At 43.0% G+C, this 23683-nt stretch overlaps 1 protein-coding gene across 2 annotated transcripts in view; it reads right to left on the reverse strand.

Annotated features, from left to right (window-relative positions):
• Stk39 (serine/threonine kinase 39) overlaps window positions 1-23683 on the reverse strand; it is a 262138-nt gene that overhangs the window by 187747 nt on the left and 50708 nt on the right. For both annotated transcript variants that reach the window (XM_076928855.1, XM_034495627.2), the window contains exons 2-3: window positions 14971-15083; window positions 3320-3428 (exon numbers count right to left, since the gene is read on the reverse strand). In XM_076928855.1, coding sequence (XP_076784970.1) covers window positions 3320-3428; window positions 14971-14985 — 124 coding nt within the window. In that variant the 5' untranslated portion in view covers window positions 14986-15083. The remainder of the gene's footprint in view (window positions 1-3319; window positions 3429-14970; window positions 15084-23683) is intronic.

The raw sequence follows: 23683 nt of genomic DNA on the forward strand, positions 1-23683 counted from the left end.
TTTTATACAAACATAATTAATTAAAATATATACATAATTTAGTCCTAGCTTGTACTGGGTCTGAAGATCCAATTATACTAGTTTTGGCTCTACCAAGTCACCACAAAATTGTTTCCTGGTCCCAAGATAGCCTTTATGCCCAGAGCTTTATACAGAAAGCACCACCAGAGAGAGACAGAATAGAGAAAATGAAGACCTGCTGAGAAAACCATGTAGGTATTCTAAGGTTCCATATCCAGGACTGACATGGGAGAGAGTTTTTAAGCGAGTATGTTTCTCTAGCATCAACTGTTAAGCGTGTATGAGAGTTAGAGACCTGGGTCGACCCACTGCAGAGCTTTCAAGCTTCTGTGCAGTTCTTGCACGAAGGGGATGGTAGTAACAGTGAAGGTGCTGAGCTGGAATAAGACAAGTACTTGAGTTGTCTTTAGCAGAATCTACCGACAGAGTAAGAATCCAAGTATACCAGTGCTTCTCATTTACACTCCCTCTCTGATGCTGACGCTCAAGTGCTGGTTTGTTTTCAAGTAAAAGGCATGGATGTGAGAGAGCCTTGGGAAGTAAACTGTCACTAACTTGAGAGACTTGAGGCTGGAGGTCTCTTCCCAAGGGCAGCTGACACTGCAAGCCAGTAGGGTGGCAAGCATTACTCTCCACATAAACTCTAAGAAAATGTAGTGAGTAGTCACAGAACACCAGGCCCAAAGCATCATGGTCAATGCAAAGGAGTCCACGGTTTCTGCACCGATCAGGATCATACCCTCCAGTTGCCAAAGACAACATTAAAAACGTGTGACAAAACATAGAATAGGAACTTATTCTATAGATTTCACTATGCTAGCCACCATTCAAGGGCCCGAGTCTACAGAGCTCTCCCTTTATCACAGAATGCAACATGCTAAGAACCTGAATTGTCTTAAAAGGACTTTGAAGAGGAAGAACTGGGCTGAGGTGCAGTTTGGGGCTAGAGCATTTGCATGATATGTGTTAAGGCCCTAGATTTGATCCTCAGCAACACACACACACACACACACACACACACACACACACGCACACAGATTGACCAATGATTCTAAAAAGAATAAATTGTGGCTCCAGAAAGGACATGATTGCATGGGAAAGAAGAGAGATCTAAGGCAGAAGAGGGGCATGCGACAGGGAAGGGATGGAGTCCTCTAAGAACACATGGTAGTCCAGGAGATGAGTATCACCTAACCTAGAAGGGGAGGGGACAGAATACGTGACACATGGAGAAGGGGACACAGACTCTAGAACATTAAACCCAATTATGAAAGACTTTCAATGTAAATACCAAACACTCTGGTCTTTGAATGGACACTGGCACTAGGACAAAATGACAGCCTACAGAATGGGAAAAGATCCTCACCAGCCCTACCTGGTACAGAGGGCTAATATCCAAGTTAAGAAGGTAGACACCAATAAACCAAATAATGCAATTTAAAAATGGGGTACAGACCTAACCAGAGAATTCTCAACAGAGGAATCTCAAATGGCCAAGAAGCACTTAAAGAGATGTTCAGTGTTCTTAGTTGTAAGGGAAATGCAAATCAAGACAACCCTGAGATTCTAGCTTACACCCATCAGAATGGCTAAGATCAAAGACTAAAGGGACAGCAGCACATGCTGATGAGGTTGTGGAGCAAGAGGGACATTCCCTCATCGCTGGTGGAAGAACAAACTGTATAACCAAGGAAATCAATTTGGCAGCTTCTCGGAAAATCCTAGGCAGAGTTCTACCTCAAGACCCAGCTACCCCACTCCTGGACACTCGCTCAGTTATAGTCACGGCAGCTTTAGTCGTAATAGCCAGAAGCTGGAAACAACCTAATGTCCCTCAACTGAAGAATGGATAAAGAAAATGTGGTTCATTTACACAATGGAATATTACTCACCTATTAAGAAACATCATGATATTTGCAGACAAATGGATGGAACTAGAAAATACCATTCTGAGTGAGATAACACAGTTCCAAAAGGACATGCATGGTACATATCACTTATAATTGAATATCAGCCATAAAATACAGGATACCCATGCTACAATCCACAGAACCAAAAAAGCTGACTAGCAAGGAGAGTCCAAAGAATGATGTTTGAATCTTACTCAGAAGGGAAAAATAAAATAGTCATCGGAGGTGGCTGGAGGGCGGGAACAGGGTAGGAGAGGAGATGGGGCATTAGGGAACTGAACTGGGGTGTGCAGTAGGAGGATTAGGTGTAGGGGGAGCTGGCAACAAAGGCCCTGGAGAGTGGATAGAAATCAGCATAGGGCTGAGGGGTAGGGGCATCTCTAGACATTCGAGGATAGGGGAGGCTCCAGGGAGTCTATGGGGGTGACTCCAGCTAACTCTCCTAGCAGTCAGAGACATAGAACCTGAAGCAGCCACCTCCTGTAGCCAGGCAGGACTCCCAGTGGAAGGATACGGACTCTAGGTCACCTGCAAATCCTTCCACCCAAAATGTGTCCTGCCTACAAGATGTACAGGGACAAAGAAGGAGCAGAGACAGAGGGAATGGCCAACCAACGACTGGTCCAAACTGAGACCATCCCATGTGCAAGCAGTAATCCCCAACACTGCTAATGATACTCTTATACTTGCAGATAAGCACCTAGCATAACTGTCCTCTAAGAGGCTCCACCCAATGGCTGGCTGAAACAGATGCAGAGACCCATAGCCAAACATTAGATGAAGCTCGGGAGTTGTGTGGAAGAGTTGAGGGAAGGATTGAGGGACCCTGAGGGAATAGGGATTCCACAAGAATATCAATAGAGTCAACTTACCTGGACCCTTGGGGGCTCCCAGAGACTGAGCCACCAACTAAGAAACATGCATGGACCGGACCTAGCTGCCCCTGACCCCCGCACATATGTAATGGAAGTGTAGCTTGGTCTTCATGCGGATTCCCCAACAACTGTAGTGGAGGGTGTCTCTAACTCTGTTGCCTGCCTGTGGATCCTGTTCCCGTAACTAGGCTACCTCATCTGACCTTAGTGGGAGAGGATATGCATAGTCTTGAAAGAGACTTGATGTGCCACGGTGAGTTGGGATCCAGGGGGGACCTGCCTGTTCTCAGTCTAGAAGGCTCGAGGGCGAAGAGGGGCTGTGTGAAGGAGGGAGTGGGGGTAGGGGGACTGGGACTGGGATGCAAAGTGAATAAATAAATTAATGAAAAAATAAAGTCAGGCCTTTCAAACCAAAGACTGATGGGCATCAATTCCAAACCAAAGACTGATGGGCATCAATTCTAAAATCTTACACAGTTTGATGTCTCCCACCAAACAACAAAACTCACTTACCTCCACTTAGTAATTTCATGACCAGCCAAAGTTCATCTTTGACCACAAAGGAGGTGTAGTAAGTCACTACGTTGGGATGACTGCACTGACTCATGGCTTGAATTTCTTTCTGTAATTAAAAAAAAAAAAAAAAGATAGAACAACATGATACAGTACTGTAACCAGCCTCCCCTCTGTGCCTTCCTTTGGTTATCAGACTGCTGAAACAATGGCACCCAATAATTCCAGTTCTCCCATGAATCGCCTCCTTGAAGGAGAAAGAGAAGGCCTGTGGAAACCTATTCAAGGAAGAATTTGTCCTCAGGAGAATGATTTGAAACTTTTCAGAAGACCTCACAGGGGCCAGTGGAACTGAGACAACTGGTGGGCCGAGGACGACATCTTGGTCAGACTGCCTAGTTATGCATTTGTCTTGCCAGAAACAGGACAGAAGAACTTCAGCCCAGTGTGTCAACCCAGGTGACCCTCATACCACCAGCCAAAGGCTCTGCAACGCAAAACTTTGTGCTACTTTTTGAACTGAAGGCATCATCATCATCATTATCAGAGAGAGAGAGAGAGAGAGAGAGAGAGAGAGAGAGAGAGAGAGAGAGAGAGAGAACGCCTGCATACACTACAAGGAGAACTGGGTCTTGGTGAGCAGCTTCAACTCTGATGGGCCGTATCTTAACCCTCATCCAAAAGGAGACAAAACTGCCTCTGTTTCTGCACTATCCTAAGTGAGGAAATGCCAGCCTATCATTCCACAAACTATGCCTCAGTTGATATTCCTCCAGGAAAAAGAAAAGAGGGGTGAGGGGACAGGTGTGGGCCGGGGGAAGCAAACTTGAGAACCATCAGACACAATGGCTCACTCTGAAAGAGGTACTGGCAACTGGAACCATGTTGGAGACTCCTAAGAGCTACTGTACATTAACTGTCCTCTTCACTAAGATAGCAGAAAAGCAATGCAGTTAAGTTACAAATATTACACAGAGAATGGAGAACAGAATTTATGGGATTACATAAAATGACAAAGCTTTTAAATAAAACACACGAAAAACTTTAGTAAAGCCATTTTCGCAATGCCCCGGGGCACACTGGCTTTGGTTTGGTGTTTTAAATCATGACTATAAGCCAATCGCCCATAGTTCAAGTACCATCCCATCATGGTGCTGTCCACTAGCAAAAGACAGCCCTGGTCACCAGAGCAGCTTTACACACGCCACTACACACTCGATATGAAAGAAAAGAGGGTCTCGGTATTCAACTGCACGTAAACTCATTCTGAGCTTCTGGTTAACTTGGAGTTAACTAGGCTGCCAAACCAGCACATCCCAACTTGGGATACTATCATGCATATCTAGTATTACCTAATCCTCAAATTACCCAAAAGATCATGCACAACAGATAACTCGGCTAAAACATGGCGATACATCAACACAGGTGCACACCTTGATACCGACATCTATTTAAAGCTCTTCCTAGAGCTCAATGAAACTGACTGGCTTTTTTTTTTTTTTTTTTGTATTTTCTTTGTATCCTATGCACATGCTCTCCTTCCTCACTCCCCTCAGCCAGCAAGCTCCTTCTCTAGGGTGACAATTCTCAGATGCTTGCATCCTTTGATCTGAGTAAACCCAAGGTGTGATGTTATTTGTTTCTGGGATCACGTTCTTTTGCCATGAGATGCTTCTAGAGGAGAAATGAAACGCATCCAGGGCCACTGCTTTTCCGCATCAAAGTCATCTGATGAGCAAGAGCTCAGATGACTGAGCCTGAAGCATGAGGTAGGGTCCAGTTTCTAAGCATGGGGACAGATGAAGCATGTGGACTGCAGACCTACTCTGAATTAGCACCGTATACCCCTCTTAATGAATGCCTCTTGGCTTCCTAACTGCCAATCTTTCAGATTATTAATCAAAAAGGACAAGAATAGCCAGTGTTTATACGTAAGAAAACTGGCTTGCCTTGAAAAAAAAAAAAAAAAAAAAAAACCTACTGTATTGCCCAAGGATGGAATGCAAACTTTGTATCCAGTTCTTCCTTCAGAAAGATCCCGTTCTGATTCCCTTAACTGGGTCACAGCCTCTGCAGAAGTATAATTTGGGGCAAGGCTTCTGAAATGAGTACTTGGGGTCACATGAGGAATGAGGAAATAGTCAGGTTCCACAGGACAAGTCTGGGTCACGCCTAGGGTACCTTGTAGCCGGCTTCCCAGCAATGCTTATGTTGTGAGACCTGGAACCCAGCTTTGAGGAGAACTTCAGACTGAGCCTGGAGGTCAGCAAGGTGGCAGAGGGAAGAGCAGGAAACAGACCCAAATGCTGCCTGAGGGCCAGGGAGGAAGACAGGCCCTCCCGTGTGTTGCCTAGCTGAACTCAAACTGAGGGAAGGGTCAGGAAGCAGGTACAGCAGAACAAGAGACAGATAGCAATATTCCAACTGTTGGACCTCACCGGAACAGGTAATGGCAGTAAAATGGCAGCTGATTGGAAAGGTTGAGGCAGGAGAAGCTGAGCTTTTAAGTCAGCTTGGGCTACAGACATAACACCTGCCCCCACACTCAGCTTCCTAGCTCTGTCTTTTACTACCCTGACTACCCGGGCAGGGCAGTCATCCTGCAGCACCTCACTTTCCCTTTCTGTAAAATGGGATTGATACCACCTGGCACTTAGGCACAGTGTGGGGAAAGCAAAGGGAGGTATGTACACCTTTCCTTGTAGGTCTAGCAAGTAGCATTGCACTTAAAGATAGCCCAGGCTACTGGTCACTCACTGCAAGGGTTACAGGCGCCTGGCTCAGTCACCAAGGCACGGGGTTGTCCCTGGCACCTTGTTCACCTGTTCCTGGAGAAGGTTCATGTGACATAACCACTGGCCCTGCCAGCTCAAGGAGTTTCCTGTAATGCACACAGATGGGGGCAATGGAGTCGAGAACCAGCTTTACTGCTGCTGCTGGATCCTCGACATCTCTTTCCTTGTTAGTCTCTCTGCTTCATTTATAACCCCTTGTTATACTCTGTGGATCCCGGGAAGCTGCCTCAAAGTGTTTTAGAGAACAGTCTGATTATACATTCATACAAAAAGTGAACAGGACAAAAAGCAAAGCATCGGAAAGCAGAAGAATTAGGGAAAATGTAAAGCATGTGGCATTTATGAATCTTATCATCCGAATGCATGTGAGAGATAGCAAAATACATCTCTACAATGTACGTGACATTCTCCAGGTATTTAATGGTTCCTTAAATGATACGGGGATAACCAAACTAAAAAAAAGACTTCAGAAAGTAATACTCCAGTTTGTATTTCCACAGTAACAGTACCATCCGGAGGGTAACCAATGCCTACAACTAACCATATACCATAAAAAAGCAGGGTTTAAAATAAGTTAGAATAAGGTCTGGGAATGGAGCTCAGTGGGTAGCACGCTTGCCCACTCTGCAGGAAGCCTTGGGTTTGAGCCCCAGCACCATAGAAAACTGAACATAATGGGGCATGCTCCATCTGTTGAGGGGAGGGAGACGGATCCACAGGTTAAGGTCATTCGCTGCTACAGATAGAAATTTAGGACAGCCTGGGCAACACAACACTCTATCTCCAAAACAGATTATATTAATTAATTTTATATCAAGTACATAATACAAATTAAGTCATTTTTAATGTTTGCCCAAAATTAGAAGGCTATTAACTAACAAAGCTTTTACAAGGGCAAAGTGGTTCTCCTGGCTGTCACTTTCAGTTATAAAAATGTCACATCAAGTTTTTAACGATGAAAATGATACACCATTATGAGGCAAACCCTTGCATCTTTTAGGGGACAAAGATGAGCAGAGAATACCCAAGTCAAGGACTCAGCCAAATACTCTAATACTGCGACAAATGAACAACAACAACAACAACATGTGCCCTGCCGTTTGCCTCTGCGGCTGTTTTTCTGTGGTTTGCTATCTGAGTTAGTGGGAGTGCATTCTAATTAACAGCAAAATATAAGTGAGACAGTTCTGGACATTTTAAATCCGAAAGGAAAAACCTTCATTAGAGAAGCATGGATTCTGCACTGGCTTCAATTGGTGATGGGACGCTTTAAAATGGGAGCTGTTGTCACAGTGTGAAGTGTCGGGCTGCTTGGTTGACCTTTCTGAAAATCCCTAGGGTGTAGTGGGGAATCGAACTGGGGAAATATCTACTCACTGAGAGAGCAGAGTGTACATCTCAGGTTTTATGAGACTGGTTGTGGAGACACAGAACTGTGTGTAAAAAAAAAACCAAAAAAGTGTGAAGAGGCTTTTTTAAAAAATTAAGTTGGCTTAAAGAGTTCTTTGATAAACAGTACAATCATATGTATGCATGTAAGACACACACACACACACTCTCGCATAGTCTAAGATTAGCTCCACAGAACCAGAATAAGGCTCAGCTATCCACAACTGTGATTGTGAACACACAAAGAAGTCGGGTATATGATGTCATTAATGATAATAATAATAATAACAACAACAACATGAAGAGCACAGTGTGGTATGAATGCCTTTAATCCCAGCACTGGGAGACAGAGGTAGGTGGGTCTCTGTGAGTTCGAGGCCAGCCTGGTCTACAAAGTAAGTTCCAAGATAGACAGAACTACACAGAGAAACCTTCTCTCAGAAAACAATACATACATACATACATACATACATACATAGAAACAAACAAACAATAACCACGGAGAATTTCTTTGGTCACTGGCATGTCAAACTCCTGGGAACCAGAAGCCAGATGCTACAGACTGTCATGTCAGCACTAAGTGAACAGAAAGGTACATACAGTAAACCTGTCTACTGTGGGCTTCCCTGTTCCACAACAAAGAACCACCTACCCAGGGGAGACATGTCTCAGCCTTCTGCAAGCCTCTCCTGCACACTGCATGGAGCTCATTTTGCAGCCATGGACTTATTCTCCGTGGAGAATCCAAACCAAAATATAAAAGAAGGTAGCGGCAAAGGACAAAGGTATTCGCCTCAACCCAAACATTGTCCAGAGCTCTTGAACGATGACAAGGGTAAGGTGCAAAACCAAAAGACATGTAAGTGGCTGCTGGGTGGTAAAGTGCTTGTCTAGCATGAGCTCCCAGGCTGTCCTCAGTATCACAAAAAAGGAGACACATGACCAAAGATGCACTCAATCTGAAATGCCTGTCACACTTCCTCCTGCGTATATGAGAGTATACTAGGTAGCATTCTGTTCCTGCTTTGTATATAAGCATATACTAGGCAGGTCTCTGTTTCTCTTGTGTATATGAGTGTACACTAGGTAGGTCTGTTCCCCCTGTGTACATGAGTATACACTAGGCAGGTCTATTCTTCCTGTGTATGAGTGTACACTAAGCAGATCTGTTCCTCCTGTGTATATGAGTGTACACTAGGTAGTTTCTCCTGTGTATGAGTGTATATTAGATAGATAGGTTATGTTGCTAACAAAACAGAAACCTAAAGAAGTCTCTTTTGCAAGGTTCATTTTTAACCACTTTCTGAAAAATCAGCGTTAGTCATTTCAGCAGAATTTTCTAACAACTGCACTTAAATGCACTTAAATATAAATTCAATTGGTATTAGTATGTGAAGAAACTATGACATAACTTTTAAATGTGTCACTCTAAAAATGAAAACTATTTTTCCAACCAAATTATACATATTTATAGGCCAATGTAAGTCCAGAACTACCAAAATAAATTTGCTTTGGACATAAGTAATTATTCTCTCATTTATTTAACATGTGCCCGTGTCTTCAAAATAGCCCTTCCCCAAATTTCCTTCTGAACTTTAACTGAGCAACACTTACAAAAACACACACAAACACTGAAACAGATGAAACCGAATTTTGAAGCTGCAGGGCAAGAGAATTCTGAAGCTGCAGGGCAAGAAAACAGAAAACGTGCGGTTGAAACGTAAACCGCTCAAGTGGCATTGCGCAGTGAATCGGGCTTGCATTCCATCACTGAATGCATGAGGTACAAGACTGCACTGAAGAGCCGAATGCAATGGGTCCCACATCTGAGGAGGAATGAGCCGGACTATGGGTAGACAAATCACTAATTAGAAAATTAATATGTTCAAGCAGAGTTAGAAACTACTCCAGTACGTGCATAAACTACTGTTTGGAGGCCAACTCGAAAAGCTGGAAGCTCTCTAAAGCAGAGTAATCTTCCCGCAATAAACAATAAACATGACTTGAAAAAGAACCAGCTTTGCTAATACAGTACAGACAAGGTTTGGCTTTATGGGAGGGGGGTTGCTTGTTTGTTTTCTTTGAGCCTCAAATAAAGGGGGGACTTGTTCTCAGAGGGCCTGCAATGAGGAGCCGCGAAAGCCTGCATCTAATTATGGTTAGAGGTTAACTATTGCTCTCAAAATGATCGTTAAACTAGGGAACCATCCAAAGCTTTGGCTTTTCTAAAACACTCTATAAATCAAAGCTAATTTATGCTTCTAAAGAGGTGCAGGGGAGAAAAGAGAGTGGAAGGGAGAGAAGGAACAAGAGATGAAAAGAATGGAAAAAAATAATAGCCCAGCAGCAGAAAGCAATGTTCTTTTGTTGAGGTGGAAAAAAAAAAAAAGTCTTGCTTTATCGATGACTCTTGTCTAAGTCAGAGCAAACTGCCTTTACAAGGATGATGGAGGAAGAGAAAAGCAAAATCCAGAACTCTGACAACTGAAGGCAACTTATGAGACTGGGAAATTTTCATCGTACACATGGAGAAGAGAGCACACAGCACGCGCCCTGATCCAGGACTTCACAAGAGAATTTTGTCACCACAGCAGAACACTACGTAAACGCACAGCACAACTTGCTACTCTTCTGTGCTCTTGTTTAAGTGAATCTGAATCTGAAAGTGTATGTTTTTAAAGAACTTAGCTTTAAACAACCATAACACTAGCACTCTCATGGAAGTGAACTTTTGCTATCTAAAGTGATTCCCTGTGAATGAAGGAGAGGGAGCCCCCCGGGGTGAGTTCTCCCTTCCCTGGGCGGCTGTGCTGGGATAAGTAGGAAATAGGCAAGTCCTCTGGCTCTGGGACCTTCTCTTTCCTCTCCCACAGCGTTCAGCAGCCAGCACTTTATATTGTCACTGTTTCCCTTGAAATGACTTTGTTCACATGTGTCATCCATCACAAACTGAAATCATGACAGAATTTCATAATGTCATCCCTGAACTATTTTTTTTTCCTTTCCTTTTGGTTTCTTTACTCTCCTGGTCCCCCTGTGCCTTGCTTCCTTAAAGAAATGGGAGCTTCGGATGTTGGGTTAAGGTTCCTCCTACAATGTACGGCCTACTAATTACAACGGCTAATAATGATGAACTGACAGTTCAGCAGCACAGAGGAGATGATCTTGAGTTGTCCATAACTAAACCAAAGACAGGCCTAAAGCACAGGAACCCAAGTCAGAGCCAAAGATAAGAGGCGAACGGCTAAAACCTGGGGTTCAAAAAAATGCTGGGCACAGTGGCATGCATCTATAATCCCAGCACTTGGGAGGCTAAGGCAGGAGAAGTGATGTTTAAAGCAAATAATGGCTGCATGATGAGGTCCTTGGTCCTTTAAAAAAAAGAAAAAAAAAAAAAAAAACAGCCAAATTAGTTCATGAGTCCAAAATGTTCAGTAGCCTCCGGATAAAGAACAACATCCTGGAAGAAAAGTTCAATTACAAGGTAAATAGAAATGAATAGTATGTTTATGGAATTTATTTTATCATCCTATGATGGTCTGAAAAGAAAAATGCCTTCAAAAAAAAAAGATGATTAGCCGGGCAATGGTGGCGCACACCTTTAATCCCAGCACTTGTGAGGCAGAGGAGGTGGATTTCTGAGTTCGAGGACAGCCTGGTCTACAGAGTGAGTTCCAGGACAGCCAGGGCTACACAGAGAAACCCTGTCTCAAAAAACCAAAAAACCAAAAAAAAAAAAAAAAAAAAAAAAAAAAAAAAGATTAATTCTCCACGTATATAATGGATTTTAAGAAGATTCAAAAGTGCCCTAAGGTAGTGTTCCTAACCTTTGTGGCTGACCCCAAACCAGGGAAGCAAGCACTTCCAAGAGGCTCAAAGCTCTCTCCAAAAGGAGCTCACTAGTCGGCATGACAAGGGTCAGACTCACTTAGCAAGTCTTAAATTCACATTGGAGAGTAGGCTATCTGTTTATCAGCCCTGCTAAAATGGCTCCCAACCAACAGAGGGGAAAGAAAGACGTCCACTGCTCAAAAGTCTCACTGTTCCTCTTACAAAATGAAGACACCGATTTACTGGGAGCCCAAGGAACAGGAACCTTCCAGCATCTAAAGCATTTGGCAAATGTGACATTAACAAGTCCCTGCTTCACAACTGAGACATGTTCCAGAGGTGATAAGCTACTTTAAATTTCCATTTCTATCAGTATCACTGCAGAATGCGGGCTGACACTAAGCATGGGGGTCAACAAATCTTAAAATGATCAGAGCACATGCTGAAAGAGAAAGACATAAAGTAGACATTATTCACAGCAGCCACACCACTCACAGGCAAACTCCAAAACAGGGAGAAAAAAAAAAAAAAAAAGCAAAGCAATAGAGAGAGAAAGCCCAAGGTTGGAGAACTTAAGCGCCGGTCAGTACTTGAATGCAACTATTTACTGTGGGCGCTCTCCTCGAGTTACTGTTAAACTACATCGGACAAGGTTTTGCATGAACAGCCAGCCTTGAAATTCAATATACACACCTGCGGCTTAACCTTCTAACAGACTAAGCACACTATAGAAATGACATTTAAGTATCTATCAAGTAAACAAATGTATTTTTATATCCTCAAAAAGCTTAACCTTGAAGAACTAGAGCAAAACTCATTTCAGCAGGTAAGTTTAAATCAGCAATTACTCAGTCCATCTGACATTTATCTTCCTCCCTTTGTTCTGGGAGAAGCTGGCACCTTGATTAACACTTGTCTCCTTATTCAGCAAAACCTGGAGCCAAGGCCCCATTACAGGAAAGGTACTGTGATCTCTGTGGCCAATTGTCCAAAACTTCTGTGTGAGGTCACACCAGGCTCTGCGTATAGACTCCTCCTACCATGAAACAGGGGCCATGAACTCGGGAGACAGCTGAGGGTGGGGAACAGAGCAGGGAGTATTAGTCTGGGGGTGAAAGATCCCTTGGGGGAGGCAGATGTTCTAAGAGCTGGTAAATAGTTGATAATTGTGACTTCTATGACATAATGCTCTCACAAGATAAAGCCCCCAGTGGGCCATTGTTTCTTCTAGGAACAATGGTTTCCAGTTAACACATGGCACCCTCTGTGAGATGAGGCTATGCCCCAACCTGGAGATAATACACACTCATGGAATTAAAGGATTATTAGGATACCGGATGTCCACACACTGCCAAAATGTAAAACCATAGGAATAATAAAAGTGCAAGCAACAGCAGTGGCAGAGGTCAAAAAGGGCACAGCCGCTCTGCTCCACACAAAGCTCCTATGTCTGTCATCTGGACCACATGGCCTGGTGACCTCGGGCAGGCTAGGAATAGTAGTATGTTCTGAAGTACCAGACCCAGTCCTCCCACTATCTCTCAATACATCAAGACACTGAAAGGCCAAAGGTTCCAAGTTAAGAAAAGACCAAAGCAATGCATTTATTAATTTAGCATCCTTTAAATTGAGAACATCATTGTTTTATTTTATTGACTAAATAAGTATCCGTGTGCTCTGTAGAACTTGGGTATTACAGCGAGATGAAAGGGTTCAGAAAAATTAACTACTGCTAATGGACAAACTCAGAGAGACTGATGGGGCCAAACACAAAAAAATAAAAAGCATAGCCCTTAAACAAACAGCTGGCTAAGTTGCATTCAGCTCGTGATGGTACACTCACTGGTCCCAGCAAAGGGAGGGAAGACTCTGGAGTAAGAATATCTCTGCTGACCTTCGATCTAGCCCTAACTGGGCCATCATGCCTATTTGCCAACTGTGATTAAAAAAAAAAAAAAAAAAAAAAGCAAGCTACCAGCGGCCCTGGGCAACTCAGAGCTTGACAGAGACCAGACCACAGCATCTGGCACAGCTTCCAAGAAAACTGCTTCCAAGACTGCCAGGCGCAGGCGCACTCAAGCTGTACACAACGTATAAACAGTCGGTGGCTGAGGCTCCAACAACGCAAACAGCCCAGGCAAGCTCTTAAGGGACATTTCAAAGAAGGCGTAAATGTTAATATACGGTTCGTGATTTAAAAAGCCATGCACCCTCATGCAGAGCCACAGAATACAAAGACTCCAATAGACCTCAAGGGCCTTCCACTTCATCTCTCTCTTAAAACACAAACCGATTGGACAGTGCAACTGCAGCTAAAAACAAGTTAGTGGCTGAAGCAGGACCCAGCTCTCCCCACTGGTTAGTCAATGCTTTTTCCACCCAGGGAAGGTGACCTTGGGGACTGGTGTGGACAAAGACACAACTGTACTGGTCACTACACAGTCAGAAACAGGTAAGTCCTACTCAGTACAACACACGGCTGACATTTTGAGAGGAAAAAAAAAAAAACCTTCCATAAATGAATGGTTATTTTTTTAATTGACATTTAATTTTCAGAAGCCCTTGCTCTAATCTGAGCTTTGACTGGCAATCCACTGCTTCGGTCCCATTGAGATGTATGCATTGTGTAATCTGATTTAAAATGGAAGGCCAAACAGATCTGGAAAAGTACAGCTTTATCCTTGAACTTAATTTATACTATAGTGTACTGTAATTAAGCCTGAAATAAAAGCTATATTCTGAGGAGAGACAAAAAGCTCTTGTTAATGGCATTCCATTCTCAACGTAGAACAAAACAAAAGGCTTCTTTATGTGAAGCCAACTGTCATTATACGTTGTAGCTTGTACGGTGCTACTGGACTAATATTTGTGCTGGGATTAGCGTCGGGATAACCAGTGAGCTAACTTCTCCACTGCAGTTTTCTTTTATCCTAAAATAAATGGCCAAATGGCGAGAGAGAGAGAGAGAGAGAGAGAGAGAGAGAGAGAGAGAGAGAGAGAGAGAGAGAGAACTGGCAGGCAGAACAACTATATTTATGAGATTAAACTCCAAAACCTTTCACAGTTTGCTGGGTAACTAATAATCATTTGCTAAGCTGTTCATTTAATAATGAGTCAGTTAAGCCAAAAGCAAACGTTCCTTCAACCAGCCAATGCTCCTATAGTCAGATCTACGCAAACAAGCTCCAATTATTTATCTAAGTGCTTCGTTTCAGAGAAGAAATACAGGGTAAGCATGCAAGAGTAACAAACTTGTAACAACTGAAATGAAATCTACTGTACATTATAAAAGAAAACTTAATTCATATATGATTTTGTAATTTATAAAAGCATAAAGGAGCAGAAAGTACTTTTGGAAGAATTCATAGCTGTGTCATGAACTCTTAGAGAAGGGCCAGAAGAAGCCAGACATCAGACTCTGGAGTCAGAAATCACATGACCTCAGGGCAGAGCATACAATGTGCATGGAGTGTCACATACAGACCACTGGGGCTGTGCAGACGGAACACTGCAATCAACACTATTAATCATAGATCATCCCCCAGGGAAGAAGAAAGGGGTGTGGCTACCCCACCCATCCCACAAGCCCAGGGCCAGGAAGAGCAAGCAACAGGAGTCCCCTCCCCTTATACTCACTAGGAGCTCATCCATACTCGTCTGGCATTTTTCCAAGTTGATCCGCTTTATGGCCACACGTTCTTGCCTGGGTTTGCAGAGGGCTGCCTGAACCACCGCGGTTGCTCCGCTGCCTGAAACAAAATCAAGAGGAAATCAACTCTCACACACGGCACTGGTACACGACTCCCTGTGCATCTCTTTCTTGAATGGCTGTATTTTAAATCATTGACTGGAGGTGTTCAAAAATGTTACCAGTGGTATCTTCAAACTACAGTAATTAATCTAGAGGAGAAAGGGGGTCATTGGGATGCTTCCAATTGTTTCTCTTAGGACATGGGAACGAGCAGGGTAAGTACAACTCTGCTTGACGCAGTGATGACCCTTTGGGTCCAGACTCACTTCGACCACACTCCTATCTCAGGCTCTTCCTATATTCAGAGCAATGCAAGCTAGACAGTCCTGCCTGGGCTACTTCAGGACTTCCATCGGATCCTGAGACTTAGTATCCTGAACACTCCTGTGGGTTCAGGTCTTGCTCTACAACTAGAAAAAAAAAAAAATCAGAAATCTGCCCTAGGAGTCTCTTGCTTAAATCAGCTCTTAAGGACGCCAAGCGAAATAATGTCAATCTGTAGTAATGAAAGCTCTTGGCATTCCTGGGAATTTCATATTTTTAAGGTCTCTTGATCATTAGCTAATGCACTTAAAACTCCTAAAAGACAGAGCCATGCTGTTATCCATATTTTAGACGAATGGAATGTAGAGGGTTAATGATTTGTGCCACACCACCAAGAGCTTCTAATCAGATTTATATCCCACCAAGGCAAAAGACCCCAGAGCAAGGCATTTTAATTCTGCAGATAACAGCAAAAAATGGTATTCCAAACATATAAATAATTTCCCAACCCTACATATCCAATAAAAGAAACACAGTCTAAACTTAGGACTATACAAAAGGGTATAGCTATGACTCTCTAACCTTCATCCAGAAGAGCTGATTAGGAACGATGTGCCCTCCACAGGCCTGTCAGCTGGGACCTAGGGACCTGGAGGATCAGCCTAGTACCCTCGATGTTCTCTATCCTCAAGGCTCCCACACATAGAAGCCCAACCTGTGTGAACCCCATGTGCTGAACACCCACAGCACAGTAGCACTGTAGCCATAAAATTCCCGTTAAAGCTTATACCTCTTTATTATCAGCCTCATTTTAAATGTGAGAAAATGGGAACCTGGCAAAGTTGCCCCAGGTCACATAGCTCATATGTAAGTACTGGGCCGGGATCTGAGTCAGTGTGCCAGACGCCCACGTCTGTGCCCTTTGTCTACTCCCCACAAGCCGGGCACAGCCTGCCCTTCCTTGCTTGCGTTGGCCTTGCCAGGAAAATATTTCTTCAATACTAAACAGCTCAACCAAAGAGAACTACCCTGGAGAAAAGGTGCAAGTGAGCCTCCATTTCAGGAGCAGGGACAGTACTGTTGTGTGACAGGGCTTTCCTTTCCCACCCCAAGGGCCTTCCATGAACCTCAGTCCCCACCAGCTTGGCCTCACTGGCCATAAATGTTCCAGATAAGTCAAATGCTACAAAGAGTCCTGCTGATAGCAAAATGTATTTCCCAGTCCCCAGAACAAGAGGCTGTCAGTGAAGGGAGCCTCAGAAAAAGTGCTAAGTAGCTGGTTAGCAATGAGCCTGAGACCCAGCAGAGACATCCATAAACGCCTAGCTGCTGGCAGCATGCCATATCACTCTGACATCAATTTCCACGTCCCTCTCTTCCACCCTTAATATGGTCTCCAGTATTCTCAAATCAGAGCAACTGGAGTACGAAAAGCAGGCCAGCTCCCAGAAAGGACTGAAGGGGTGCATATAACATCACGCTCCCTCCCACAGGCCCCTAACTTACAACTTCAGGCTTAGACCCTCACTAATCAATTCACAAATGCAGTCACAAGTAAGAATTCTCCAAAGGGGAAGAAGTGGGAAGTCTCCTGCTTTATAACGAGCATTCTGCTGGTTAGAATTACAGCCAACTGAAGAATAATGACTTTTTATCTCAAGACAGGAAGTATGAAGCTCTATGGCAGAGGCCCACTGCCATAGCAAGAACGGATATAATCGTCTACTGAACAGCAGGAGCTTCCACTATGAATCCAGAGAAATTCTGCAAAAGGCATCAGGAACCAAGGTAACAGAAGAGGGCATCCTAAAGACCAAAGTCTGCCCCTCACAGAGAGGTACAAGATAAGGAACTATCCTCCCTCCTGCAGTAACAGAACGTAGACCTAAGACTCCAGGGCAAGGCATGCTGGTGTGTGTGTGTGTGTGTGTGTGTGTGTGTGTGTGTGTGTGTGTGTGTTTATTTGTTTGTTTGTTTTGTTCAAGATTGCCAGTCAGTATACACTGGTGGGTCGTGACTTCAGTGTTTAGGTGGGTGGAGGCTTCAGAATGTAACTTGCCAAGGAGAGCTAAGAACAGCTTTGTGCGGCTTTGGTTCAAAGCATGCTCTACTGTGAGTCGTGATCTAAACTTGGAAGCCTGCTGCAACAGAGTGAAGAGTCGCAGGGCTAAAGGAAATCCATGCTTTGATGGGAAAGGAGGAAGTGACCTGACAATTTTTCAAAGGGCCATTTAGAAATAATGAGAAGGCAGTTTTGCTTTAAGGATCTTTATGCACTTTGCTGAACAGATTAAAGGGAAGCCTAAACATGTAGGCTTACAGATCCAATAAATAGGCAAGTGTTACAATGTGAAGTGGGAGCAAGGAAAGGGTTAAGCATAGTCTTTCCTTAATGCTGAACTATGACTCAGTAACATTTGATGGTGTGTTTCTAAGAACTATCATCCTTGGAAGTAGGGGACCTTGAAATTTTCTCATTTTATTCCAGACACCCATGCAATGTGAATTAAAATGTTCTATAGGGCAGTGACCCCTTGTGCCAGACTAAGAAAGTTATGTCTTTCCATCTTGTCTGGATGTGTTAAGTCAATATAGATTTTTTTTTCTGATAATTTTCTGGTAATTCTGGGCAAAGAACAGCTTCTAAGTTTTAGATAGAAAGTATGGTGACTGCAGCCAGAGGCAGGGTTTCCTTGAATTCATTACCAAGGTATAGGTCTATCTTTGTGGGCATGGGTTCTCATGTCCTCATTCCTACTTTTGCTTGAACTGAGGCAATCACCAGAAAACTCCATAGCTGCATTCATACGTCAAGTTGCCCAAAGGAATGCTTCCTGGATATGAAATTCAGTGTCTTAACTTTAAATTTTAACAAGTATTTAAGAAACTTACACAGACTCCAGTGCTTTTTCTATTAAAAAGAAGAAGGGAAATCAGAGACTGAGATGTAAATTTCATCTTCAACACTAGCAATTGTCTTAGCTTGGGTCTCCTGTGACTCCTCCTCACCCAGCCCTCAGCACCTTATTCCTCCATACTTACTTCAGAGGTATTTCCATTACGTAAACCAATGTTCACAGAGCCTAATACAGTAACAACCCCTTGAAACCATTCCCTGGTTCAAGGAATAGGCTTAACAGGCACAAGAAAACTTCACCGATATTAATACTTCACCTACATGAGTTCATCAGCAAAACTAAACAGTGACTAAAATTCTGTTGAGTGGCAGACAATTCACTAGATGATAAAAGTCCAAAGGTGGCTGCTCCTTATGCAAGCTGGATAAATCTTTCATTTTGATCATTTCCTATGCAGGATAAGGATGGGATTGGTAGCTACAGTGGCCTGTATTTTTGCTACAGATTAAAAACACATATGGTAAAGCTCCAAAGCATGATAAATTTAGAGAAAGGGCCTCTTAGGGGCATAGAAATAAAAAGTACATGGGTACTGAACCTGACACTGGACCTGACAAGGAAGAATTCACTCTCCTCTCTCCTCACTCGGAGAAAAGGTACTGAGTCTGCAAACGAGTAAGACAGACTCACAGAAATCACTTTGGGCAGCACCTTGAACTGCACTGTCTAGCCTCCTGAACTACAGAAGTAAATTTTAGTCTGTGCTTCAGACCACTTGGTCTATGCTATTTTGTTACAGCAGCCTCAGAACACTGACACAAGCCATTCAATGTCTACTCTAAGCCACTCTGCCACTGACACCTATGGTGAATGCCATGCTAATTACAAGTTCTGACCTAATTAAGTCTATAACCACAGGCAACAATCACCTGAAGTGCCTTTGGTAAATCACTGTAGTTTCCATATCATAGGTTAACAAGATCTTTAGAAATGACGTTAGATAAATGTCACTGTTCTATTGCTGGGAAGAGACACATGACCAAAGCAATTCTTTAAAAGAAAGCATTTGATTGGGGGATTGCTTACAATTTTAAAGGACTAATCCACAATCATCCATAATCATCATGGCAAGAAACTGAGAACCATGACAGGTAGTATTAGCTGAGAGCTTTACATACTGATCTGCAGGCAGCAAGCAGAGAGAGAGGAGAGAGAGAGAGAGAGAGAGAGAGAGAGAGAGAGAGAGAGACAGACAGACAGACAGACATTTGGGCTGGCACATGCTTTTGAAACCTTAATGCGCTCGCTCCCCAGCAACATACCTCCTCCAACATGCCATGCCTACTCCAACAAAGCCACACCTCTTACGCTTTTCCAAACAGTTCCACTAACTGGAGACCAACCATTCAAACATATGAGCCTAGGAGGCCATTTTCATTCAGACCACCCCAATTAAGATTCTACTCATTAAAGGTATGTATTTCCTCTGTGACTTTAGACCTAATATCTAAACTTCGGCTTCCTTAATAAACTAATAAAATCCACTTGTATGGCTCAACAGCAATAATGTGTTTCATATCTCTAAAAAATAACAGCCAACTGAGCAAATATAAGGTGCTCTTGCTGGGACTCACTGTTCCCAGCAAACCAAGAAAAAGGCCAACGTTACCTATAGGCTGTGTGTGCATGGAAGCTAAAGGGCTCAGGCCAAAGTGCCCCTGCTTAGCAAAGGTTTTGTTCTGCTTAGCATCAAGAAGACTCTGTTGATTTGAAGGGAAGGAAAAAGCACTGAAGTTGGAAGCAAAATGCTAAATGCTTCTTAAGGTCTGATGCAACATGATAAACAGGAGAACCTAAGTTGTAAAAGACCACTCAGACAATTCAACAGCAGCGATGAATTAATATTCTATAGCTAAACGAGGTGATCAACTTTAGTATGTATCCTAAGACACACTTTTAAACCATATTTGACCATTAATTACATAGGTTCACAGCCCAGTGTTACAATGTATTAACCATTCTTGAATGGATTATTTAATTTTTGCATGCCTCAGTTTCTTATCTGTTAGATGGCAATAATAATACCTAGCTTAAAGGATGGTTGACAGGATCTAGTAGATTAATATGTGGGGAACCTTTGGAACAATGCCCAGTATACAATAAGCCCTAATTAAAAATTCTAGTGAGCATTCAGATAATATTCTGTCAACTTGTCATTTTAATACTGTTTAATATCCCATGGCATTGGTGAGCCACAATTTATTCAGTCCTTGTGCTAAAAGTGTATTCTCTTGTTCCAATAACCAGTATATTTCCTTCTAAAAAGCAGCAACATCTAGTGTTCTCTCTCTCTCTCTCTCTCTCTCTCTCTCTCTCTCTCTCTCTCTCTGTGTGTGTGTGTGTGTGTGTGTGTGTGTGTATGTGTGTGTGTGTGTGTGTGTGTGTCTCTAACAAAGTTTATTTAAGTTAAAGTCGAGATGTAGTTGATTGATTACCTGAGTAAATTTCAAGACAGGGGTTGAGCATTGCAATAAACTCTGGAATTCATGATGGTCACTGGGAAGAAGTCTATCATCACATCCTACTTACATGAGGAACACCAAGCCAAAACCTTGATAAGGGCTAGGACATAGAAGGACTCCGTAATTATGTTCCACAGCCATATACTACTCTGCCAGTGAGTACAGTCCAGAGCCATATCAGGTTTTTGTAACAGAAGTGTTGGCATGTGGAGTATATAGTACACAAAACAAATGGCTTTGGCTCGAGTGCTTTCTTCCAGCCCTCTCTCCCCAGCTCACTCTGCTCTATTTATATCCAACCTTACAGTCCACAAAGCCAGCCAGTCACATGAGCACCAGAAACCGACCAGGGGAGACTCTGGTGAATGGATACGCATGAGCTTAAGAGGTACAATGATTTAACCTGGAAAGATTGCCTAGACTTGCAGCAAAGCTATAAAGCCAGATTTGTGTGAGTACTCCCAAACTGTTGAAAAGGCTGGTGATTATTTTGATGTTGTTGTTTTTAATATTAAAACATTCAGTCAAGAAGCTTTCTGAGGGGCACGCTTCTCTTAAACATAAGACTAGTATTTGGTTTCTGAGTTATACCCATTCTTACCTGATAGTCCAAATGTTAAAATATCTATTAGGCCATACATATAAAGCTGTCATATGCCCGGCTGAAAAACGATCTCATAAATGGCTGGGTGGTGCTGGGGGAAATAAATATTCACATGTAAGAGAGTGAACTGTGATCCTTATCTCTCATGGTGTACAAATACCAACTTGAGGTGGATCAAGGACCTTAATATAAGACCTGGAATTCTCAAACTCTTAGAGGAAGAGGTAGAGAAAACACTTCGAGGTGCAGCCCTAGGCCACACTTTAAGGAAAAACCTCTACTTGCTGGAAAGCTCTCTACTTGTTCAGGAAACAACAGCAACATGCTAGACTTCGTGAAATTAAAACGCTTCTGCACAGCAAAAGGAGACAGTCAGATGAAGGAACAGCCTATAAAACGGTGAGAATCTGTGCTAAACACACGTGTGAATACACAGAATACACAGACTACTCTGAAACCGAAACAACCCAAACCCAGCAAACCAATCAACATCCAAACTAATGCTGAAATACAGTGTGGGGAGAAGGCTCTGTGGGTAAAGTGTTTGCTGCACATGATTGCAGAGCTGAGTTTGGACCCCCTAGCACTTATGTAAGAAAGCCAATCGTGTGAGCCTAGAATCCCAGCTCTTGGAAGGAAGAGACAAGAGGACCCCTTGTCCTGGCTGGCTAGCAAATCTACCCAAATCAACAAACTGTATTTCTGAGACACTGTCTCAAAAACTAAAATACAGAAATTGAGAAAGCCATCTGATATTCTCTGGCCTTAACCTACATGCACACACAACCACAGACAAATGAACAAAAGATGAAGTACAACCGGCCAATCAACAGGTGAAAAAATGTCCAACCAGCACTAGGTATTAGAGCAATGCAAATGACTGAGAGACCATCTCACCCTGGTCTGAATGGCACTCAACAAAGAAAACAAATAATATTAAGTGATGGCAAGGATAATGGCAAAAAGGACTCTTACAGAGCCGGGATGGGCGTGTGAACTGGTCCGAGCACTATGGAAATCAGCATGGAGGTTCTCAATAAAAACAAACTAAAAATAGGTCTACCATATCACCCATCTCTACCACTCCTGGGCATCTGCCCAAAAACTCTGAGTCAGCCTATCACAGAAGACACTTGCACATCAATGTTTATTGAAGTACTGTTCACAACAGCTAAACTCACCAAAGAAACATCTAATTAATAACACAGAACTTAAAAACAAATATATCCCCAGGATGTGATTTTAAGTGAGACGTCAGGAGGCTGGGGCATGGGATCACACTGGGAAGAAGGTAAACAAGCTCATCCTGGACTACAAGCTGAGCTGTAGACACCAAAGTCAGACCCTGCCAACGATGCTGGAGATGGAGGCCCTGAAACAAGGGCAACTGCGACAGTGTCAGGACAACAAACACTGCATATTTTTATGATTCGTGGATCCTGAACATTATAGAGAAATAGAAAAATCATAACAAATGACAAGAAATGAAAATCATACATCCCATATATGAAAGCAATATGACATGTTACATAAAGAATGATATATATGTCTATGACATGGACGTAGAAGTAAAACTGACTAGGGAGATGATAAGGTCTGACAGGAGGAGGGATGGAGAGGTGCATAAAAGGGAAGATGCTTGAAATATACTATAATCTCACATGAAAATTCCCTTTAAAACCCACTGTTCTGCACAAATCAATACATGCCAATAAAAATTACCACACTGCAAATGGTTCACTGTGAAATGGCCATGTTTCAGGGAAGTGACCCAAACTGTTTTACTCTATGTTGCCTTCTGCCTCAGTGTATTGTCTGCAAACAGAGAGGAAACCTCACAGAGCTATGCTTCTGCCACCTGCTTCATCCTCTGTGACAGGAATGCATAGTGACATCTCAAGTCACTCATAAAGGACAATCACGAGAGAAGTATCACATGTCAGCTGCTATATGCATTAATGTACAAAATAGATTCTATCCATGCTCTGTCTGCATGAACATACCATACCAGGAGGTTACGAGGAGTCCGGCATAGCAAAGCCATATTGACCTTGTATATGCCATAGCTAAGTTGGTTGATATATGCCCTTCTACCTTTGTCAAGTTTATGAAAGGGGTTAAGATTAGGAGAGGGGGACAAAAGGAGAGAGGGAGGCTGAAAAATGTCCTTATGTTTCACCTCTGACCTTCCTGAACAAGCCAGCAAAGCATTTAGAGGTCACACACCTCACCATGAAAGGTGGCCCTTGTATGGAACTCATCAAAAACCGTCTAATTAGTGCCACAGAAAAACAAAAAGTAGCCCCAGGTTCTGATTTTAAGTGAGATAGCAGTAACCTGAGTATGGAAT

This window comes from Arvicanthis niloticus, chromosome 2 (assembly GCF_011762505.2).
Source record: "Arvicanthis niloticus isolate mArvNil1 chromosome 2, mArvNil1.pat.X, whole genome shotgun sequence".
NCBI classification, from domain to species: Eukaryota; Metazoa; Chordata; class Mammalia; order Rodentia; family Muridae; genus Arvicanthis; species Arvicanthis niloticus.